We start from the raw sequence: 8,689 nt of genomic DNA on the forward strand, positions 1-8,689 counted from the left end.
ATTGTATTAAAGTAGTTGAACAGTTCGTCGCGTAATTTAATATTATTTCCGTTCGCTTCTATAACGCATGAATTGGATAACGTGGTCGAACCAGTTGTTCAGCAATTACCAGCTTGTAGATGTTAATACTATTATTTACCGTTTTACAGCTTTCGACCGTATACTAATATTTGCTGTTTCTAATGGTATAACTTAGGTTTATGTGTTGTGTTTCACAATCCGTGGCATCTGACGTTGCTGCTTAGTGTGGGTAATCTTCATTTAATATTTTACTTTACTATAGTAGAGTGGGGGAAGATGGGACACCTTAAGCACATAATATGCAAATATCCTGATCGTGTTTTTAATAATTAACAACGGTCTATGGGAGTCATGAGGATATAGTTTTATGATATTTTGAATGTTCTTTGTTTACGACTAAATGGGACGAGAAAATGGAGTTAAAAGGTGTCCCATCTCCCCCCACCCTACTGTATATTTATAACTAACGGGAGTGTACTTCAGCAAAATGCAAACAACTATTTGTGTGTTTAATTACGCTATTTCTATTTACTATCCGCACGCAAAGAAAGCCAAAACCGAGTTGATCAAGGATATTAATGATTTTAAGACCGCACACCAATAGGTGAAGTATTATGAACGGCTGTTGTACACTTAATCCTGTCTGAGGTATAAAACCATAATGGTAAAATTAATATTTTGCACAAACCAGATTGTTTAAGATCTAATAATCGTACCCTATATATGTATGCTGTACGTTTAAACCACAGAAATAAAACAGTAGAACGCGCTACTGCCCAAAACCGCAATAATTTTTTTTATTAACGTGACCGACAACTCCGTCCCCGTTTCGCTTTTTATTTCTGTGGTTTAAACGTGCTGACCTTTTATAGATTAAGTTGAGTGTAACGGATGATGTAAAACTCTGTTTCGGTGTTTAGTGAGTAAACATTACACAAACACGTCACCCACTTGTTTCGTTGGAACAACGTACTAATCTGTAACTGAAAAACAGCAGCAATAATGACATCAATACATCCGGAGTTTGCAGCCCTAGCGGTTTGAACGACTTCTTCGCGTTAATTAATTTAATAGTTAACCTTTAACAGCACCTGGTCTTTGTTTGCTAAGCAGTTGAAAAAAGTACAAATAGAATTTTTATGCTGGCTAAGGTATACTTAGCTGAGTTTTTGACGCATGTTCATAAAGATTAAGTATTGAGATGTAATAGATTGCTGCACGGCTTACTCTAGAAGGATGGGGTAAGATGGGGCACCTTTAGCACATAATATTCAAGTATCCTGATCGTGTTTTAAACATTAAACAACAGTATATGGGAGTCTTGAAGATACGATTTTATAATTCTTTGAATGTTTTTGTCAACTACCAAGTGGGACCAGAAAATAAAATAATAAGGTGTCTCATGTTATTCCACCCCACCAGAGTCCGTATATAAACATAAACATGTTTGTATACCGACTCTGCACCCCACTATATCTCTAGTATAAGCCGTGATTGCTGTAACGACCATCATTATATAAAAATAAAACAGGTCTGCGTTTATTTAAGTCGGCTGAAGTCTCGGTTAGTTTTCTTTTAAAATGACCACCGAAAAGGGGGAGCGGCCGAGTAAGATTCTGTGCGTTGGATTAATCTGTGTTGATGTCGTATCAATTACGAAGCACTATCCGGACGAAGGCTCTGATTACCGGTACGTATGACTAATTTGTTTAGCAGAAGTCGGTAACGGCAACATGTAGTTGTTGCAAATGGGAAATTAAAATTTATTTCGTGATTTTCCACCATCGAGTTGCCATAGTAAAGCTACTCTTTATTTTTGCGTGACTAAAATTTGCAGTTCAGTAGTATTAACGTATAGGTTTCAACTTAAAGTTTGTGCTTGTGTTACTTTGTTAGGTTTTGATATCAAAAACTCGAAACTTGAACAATGTGCGCTTTTACCAACCAAATCGTCGCGTATCGCGGAAAATCTAGGGTACAGGAGCACCCGGAGTAATATGCAAAAATGAATCAACATGAAATGCAGACGCGTCGTAAAATAAACACGCCGTGTACCTAAATATGTCCCAGAATTAGCACAGCTGTATACGATGTTTCCCTCAGCCAAGCAGCATATTTATTGCGAAATACTGGAGATTCACACGCGGGTTCGTTGCATCATAATAGCGATTGTTTAACCTGGCAATTGATTATGACATTGCAAATCACACGTTAAATATTTGCGTCATAAAACCGGTTATGCCCTTTATAATTTAGCCTGTATAGTTGCTTAAAAACAGGTTGAATATTTGCCTTTTCACTTATGCGCATTAAAGTATAGATAAAGGTAGTTTGCAAAAAATACTTGGTATACGGGAATAAAGCAACGCCTCGATTTAAAAAACTTACTGGCAGCAAGGGAGCAGAGCTAGCCAAGGCCCCACAATCTTTATCCCGTTCGCCGATCAAACAGTATTGTCGACACGCGTTTCTGACGTCACAAGGACGACATAGGTTCAGCTTTTATGCACAGGAAACAAAATTTTGCTCAGTAACAAATACCGATTATATCAACCCTGAAACCTAAATGGAGATCATTGTACGCAAAGGCTTGATTTTTGTTTCTAGTCTAGTTTTATTTTAAATACCAAGGGTATAGTAGGGTGGGGGAAGGTGGTATACGTTGTCATTCTATTTTCGCTTCTCTTTCGGTACCAAACAAAGAACATTTAAATAATTGTAAAACCGCATCTTCACGACTCCCATGGACTGTTGTTAATTGTTTAAAATACGATCAGGATATTTTTTGGATATTATGTCCTAAAGGTGTCCCATCTTGCCCCGCAGTTCTATATATTACAGGGGGATTATAACAATACTTAAAGAGGCTTGTTGGGTAAAGATTTTTATCCCTACGTTTTCTATGATTTACCAAACGCTACAATCTCATTTAAAGGCCAAATTCCATGCGACCTTGGCATTGAAAAAAAACACTGCATTTTATGTTTTATTTTTAGGCTGTTGGGAACCCATTGGCAGAAAGGAGGCAATGCAGCAAACTCAAGTGCAGTTCTCAGCATTTTGGGAAATAAAGTTGATTTTTTTGGAGCTATTCCTATTCCAAAGAAATCAGACATACATGGAACCATATGTGTTGGGTAAAGATTTTTTTTATGTATTGACAACATGGGAGAAATGTTCATCTAGTTTTTTTTAAATGTGTTTTGTTTTACAGGTACATAAAAGATCGGATGGATTATTATAATGTGGGAATGGACAATGTGGTTGAAAGACCTGGGGAGGCTTTGCCTTTTTCTACTGTCCTTATTAACAATGAAACAGGCTCCAGGACCATTCTACACTATAGAAAGTAAGCCTTATATAGGATAATAGTTAAGTATAGGATAATAGCCAACCATACAAAAATACAAAAAGCTAAAAATCAATTGCCCACCAAGTCTTATGCATAGAAACTTTTTAAAAAGCACAAATTGTATGATACAGGACATCTGTGTTATAACTATAGGTATTTCTGACGCTTAAGGATAAAATAAACAAATAGAGTGATTGCAAATACTCATACATTGCAGAGGTTTACAAGAATTGTTGTATGAAGATTTTAAGAAGGTTGACATCAGCGAATACTCGTGGATACATTTTGAGGTAAACATAAATTAAATTTGTATTTTATTTTTATAAATTTGCTTGTTAAATCCTGTGGTAAGCCTTCTTACAGCCCAGGGGATAAGGGATTAAAGGTCAATGCCCCTGCTGTTGTGGCAAAATGTTTATTTAGGCAAGACACTTAATGGCAATTGCTTCAACTGAGTGATTCCTTATAGTTTATCTAAATTCTAAATCCATTGTTACCTTAATACAAAAAGGGGAAATTTGTTCATATACTTTAAATTGTCATTTAAACTAAATTAATCTCTGAAACTTGTTAAACCTTTTATGTTTGCCAAGTGTGAATGAAAGTAAATGAATCTATCAATTTGTTCCCAAACCAACTCATGTAACAGAAAGCAAATAAATTTGATTTCTATTTAAATCTATGTTTAGGGTAGAAACATTGAAGAAGTGGTAAAGATGATAGACAGAGTTGTAAAATACAATGATGACAATTGCCACTCAAAAATTACAATTTCGGTTGAGCTTGAAAAGCCAAGAAGAGCAAATTCTTGTTTGCTGCTTCCACATGCAGATCTGGTGAGTACACCTCATGCTCACTGTCAAGTTATAACATGGTTGTATTCCTATACACCAAGCACGTATGGTGTTTTCTTACACCTCATGCCCATTGTCAATTTACAGCATTGGTGTCTTCTTATACACCCGAGAAGAATAATAATAATAATTCATCTTATACAACACAAAAACATGGTTTATTCATACACCTCATACTCACTGTTGATTTATAACAAGGGTGTCTTCTTATGCACCAGACACACAGTGTATTCTTACATCTCATGCTCACTGTCGTGTTATAGCATGGGTATCTTCTTTTACACCAGACACATATGGTGTATTCATACACTTCATGCTCCCTGTTATAGCATAGGTGTCTCTTTACACACCACATATAACCAAGGAGTGTTCATTCATCTTTCATATTACAGATAAACATTAATTACATTAATATATAATGTTGTTTTTTTAGGCTGTAATTAGTCAAGATTACGCTGAATTCAACGGACAATCAAGCGCCATAGATGCAGTTGATTATTACAGAGCAAAATGTAAAAAGGGGTGAGCTGTAGCAGAATTAAATGTTCTTTAGTATTTGAATCTGCCCAATATATTTCAACCGCCAGTTGGCACTGCTGAGTAGTTGTTGGCACTTGATCCTGCGTGTTACTTTATATATTTGTTTATGATTAATTTTGTGGTTTGAAAACTAAACTATTTTAGCGCTTCTGTCGTGTGCGCATGGGGTTCCGCCGGCGCGGCATCTGGAGTAGCTGGCTTACCAAAATCATCTGAAATGACGGACGCCTTTCCTCCCGAGCGTGTTGTGGACACCCTTGGGGCCGGGGACACGTTTCTCGCGGGACTTGTGCATTCTGTTTCCCGCGGCCACCCGCTTTTGTCGTCGGTAAAATTCGCGTGCAGACTTGCGGGTTGCAAAGTCGGTTTCTACGGATACGAAGCGTTACGAGAATTTAACTACACCAACGGAAAGTAAACCAGACAAGTTCAAAAAGTCAGGATCTTATTCAAGTAGGATTCAAACCTGGAAATCCGGTGTCATATTTACCTGTGTTTCATTTTTAGTACTTTTTTAGAAAACAGCATGCCTATATTTGATTATTATTTTTAGCCTATTATTTTATGAATATTCAGCCCATTATAAATCGAAAGCGGGCATGAGGTGTTACATATATATGCTTCATGATAAAAAAATCATCCTGTTATAGCTCGACAGTGAGCACGGGGTAAATGAATAGTACTCCGATAGTTAGGAGGTTATTGCGAGTTATCGCAGAAGGCAATCTAGCGCATTTTGTAAAACCAACCTAAATGCGCGTTTACTAATTGTAGTTGCTGTGATCCCCGCTTACCAATTATTACTACCCGTCTTTCGTGCACTGAACAGTAAACTTGTGTGGAGTGCGTTGCACAGAAGGTTAAGTTAAGCGGTAAAAGAGTGGTGTAAGCCTATATTGAAACAGCAATCGTAAGTTATATTGAATATTTTGACGCCCTTTATTTATGCGTTAGGAAATATTATGTAACAATGTAATACGATTTTAGACCCTATTAATATTTGTATATATTCGTATTGTACATTTAACATGATATACTAATTGTTAGTTTGTGTTACTTTTAAAATGCTAAATTAAATGTTTAGTACTGTATGAAATAACTGCCGCATCTAATATTTAATAACGGTTATAACTTTTGAAGTTGCTCTCCCAAGCGACGATAAATAAGTAATGTTCATTTAATTGATGTGTATATCACTTGGTGTATATAGACTAATTGCACGTTTCTTCGATGTGGCCTCCATAATGTTGTACGTGCTATATCACTATGATAGGTAATAATGCGAAATGCTTTGTGTTACAGTCATCATAATATTTTTCATTAATATTTAATGGCGATATTCCTGACTGAGTTTCTTTTCGCATATGTCGCGTATATCGCAGTTTGTGATAAACTGTATATTACTCTAGTTGAAGATTTTACATGAACGCTAAAATCGTTAACCAAGATATAATATAGTAGAATGGGGAAAGATGGGACACCTTTTATTTTGTCGTCAGATTTGATAGTAAACAAAGAAAATTCAAGAAATTGTAAAATTCTCACGAATCCCTTTAGGCCGTTAATTGCTTGAAACACGATCAGTATATTTGGCTATTATGAGCTATAGAGGTTTCCCGCCTTCCCCCACCTACTGTATAAAGAATATCAGAGTTTTAAATTAAGGTAATATTGATTTTTCATTAATAATCGCCACTGTAATTAGGTATTGAAATTAAAGTATCTCCATGTCTGATTAATGTGACGTTCATGTTGTTATATTCAGTGATTTTTAACTTTGTGCTTAATGTTTTCAGTTGATTAAATGTTGGCGTGTTTCTGTCGGTGCAAAAAATAAAATAGGCGACACTTATATGCGAGTGTATATGGTAACAGCGAGTAATTATTGAATTGCTTCTTAGATGTAAAAATGCGACCGCTTATGTGCAGACGAGTCATGTCTTTTAATAAAATTTTACTAATTAAAAATACGCATAGTAAGTACATTGCATATTTGACATAATTATGCACGGATAAGCTGTAGCTTTATATATATAGTGTGGTGGGGGAAGATGGGACACCTTTAACACATAATATCCAAATAACCTGATCGTATTTTAAACAATTAACAACGGTCTGTGGAAGTCATGAGGATAAGGTTTTATAATTCTCTGAATGTTCTTTGTTTACTACCAAATGGAAAGAGAAAACTAAACCAAAAGGTGTCCCGACTTACCCCACCCTACTAATTAGAGTGGCAAGATTTATTTTATGTTTAAAAATTTAAAGGAACTAGGATTGACCTAATGAACTTGGTAACCAAACAAGGAATTTCGGTTTTGTTCAGTTTCCTTGTGTGGTACACAGAAATATAGCTACAAAACTGCGGGAAACCAAAATACCGCTTCGAATGATTCGAAAATCACAAAACTTTGCCGCGACTTTCTTTTTCTTTGAACGTTTTGTTAAACCAACAACCGGTTGAAACTGTTCCAGTCCCGAGGCCAAGATTTAAGTTTAAACTCTGGCCTTGTTTTAGGAATAATCTGTCGACGTTTCATAGCAAGTCATATACAACCCGCAGAAGTGCAGAGTGATTTATTCTACCGGGAGTCGTAAAAGGTTTATTATGTATAGCCTGGTTTAAATTTAACTTTTAAAGCGTTAGTGTTAGTGTTAGAAGAATTATTCTTTGGTTCTTATAATATGAAACTTATATTTTTTGAAATTTAATATTCCTGCTATCATTTGTATGTTACATGGATGGATTTTAAATGTTATGCAAAGTATGTATGGTACTATAGGAGAAAATGGGACACCTTTAGCGCAAAGTGTTCAAATATCCTGATCATGTTTTAAACAATCAACAACGGTCTTTATAGAAGTCGTGAGGACGTGGTTTTATAATTCTTTGAATGTTCTTGGTTGACTTCCCAATGGGACGGGAAAATAATATGAAAAGGTGTCCCAACTTCCCCCACCTTATAACTGTATAGCCATGGTAACCTACAACCCACTCTACGTAATACAGAAAGAGCAAGGTGCTAAAAGCGTGAGGAATGTTTCTGTAAGCACCTAAGCATTATTTATAGGTGCCTAGATTTTAGACTTTGTAAAACAATGTACACGAGTGTATGACCCTTCAAGGAGTAAACAAGTTGTTGCAGCCATGCATATTATGAATCTAGTGAGACTAGCAACTTAGTTTTGTCTAGCAGCGTAAACTTGGAATAAATGGCTAATTGTAACCACTATGATGAAGGCGGCCTGAATAGGATTTTATAATGACACAGTAGTATAGTAGGTTTGGGAAAGATGGGACACATTAAAGCACATAATATTCAAGTAACCTGATCGTGCTTTGAACAATTAGCAACGGTGCATGGGAATTGTGAGGATACGGTTTAATAATTATTTAATTTTTTTTGTTTATAACCAAGTGTGATGAGAAATTAGAATGATAAGATGTCCTATCTTCCCCCACCCTACCATATAGTATAACTTTACCAGAAGCTATATCTATCAAAGTGTTACATTATCTTCTCGAAAACAGTATGAAGAATAGATTGACTAAAACAGCAAAAAGAAGAAATTGGCAGCGAAACAACAGTTGTTAAAAACATGCCTGACAGCAACAGTTGCATAGTTTTGGTGCTAGGAGAATGATCATGAATGTATAGTAGGGCGGGGGAAGATGGGACATCTTTAGCACATAATATCCAAGTACCCTGATTGTGTTTTGAACAATTAACAACGGTCTGTGGGAGTCGTGAGGATATAGTTTTATAATTCTTTAATATTTTTTAGTTTACTACTAAATGGGACGAGAAAATAGAGTTAAAAGGTGTCCCATCTTTCCCCACCGTACTGTACATGAGCACGTGAATCATAAGAGCGGATAAACCTGAGTGACTTTTATCTATAGGTGTTATGTGGATTAAAG

General features: G+C 35.9%; 1 protein-coding gene across 2 annotated transcripts; it reads left to right on the top strand.

The window, feature by feature from the left end:
- Positions 1–131: 131 nt before the first annotated feature.
- LOC149740654 (ketohexokinase-like) lies at positions 132–6,619 on the top strand. Of its 2 annotated transcripts, none has more exons than XM_089872447.1 (8): positions 132–250; positions 1,553–1,711; positions 3,018–3,158; positions 3,236–3,370; positions 3,591–3,663; positions 4,063–4,209; positions 4,661–4,749; positions 4,912–6,619. In XM_089872447.1, exons 2-8 carry the CDS (start codon positions 1,602–1,604, stop codon positions 5,183–5,185), a joined length of 969 nt encoding a protein of 322 aa, XP_089728573.1. In that variant the 5' UTR covers positions 132–250; positions 1,553–1,601; the 3' UTR covers positions 5,186–6,619. The 2 variants fall into 2 exon arrangements, with proteins under 2 accessions (XP_089728573.1, XP_089728574.1); XM_089872448.1 differs by having other exon boundaries at positions 132–246.
- Positions 6,620–8,689: the final 2,070 nt, after the last annotated feature.

Source organism: Ciona robusta, chromosome 2 (assembly GCF_009617815.1).
Source record: "Ciona robusta chromosome 2, ASM961781v2".
Classification (NCBI taxonomy): Eukaryota; Metazoa; Chordata; class Ascidiacea; order Phlebobranchia; family Cionidae; genus Ciona; species Ciona robusta.

Bases quoted from the DNA above. Each gene is read 5' to 3' on its own strand.
- LOC149740654 (XM_089872447.1), top strand. From the start codon at position 1,602: ATGACCACCGAAAAGGGGGAGCGGCCGAGTAAGATTCTGTGCGTTGGA. The intron at 3,159-3,235 runs GTAAAGATTTTT...TTTGTTTTACAG, and splicing joins CATGGAACCATATGTGTTGG to GTACATAAAAGATCGGATGG. The intron at 4,210-4,660 runs GTGAGTACACCT...TTGTTTTTTTAG, and splicing joins TGCTTCCACATGCAGATCTG to GCTGTAATTAGTCAAGATTA.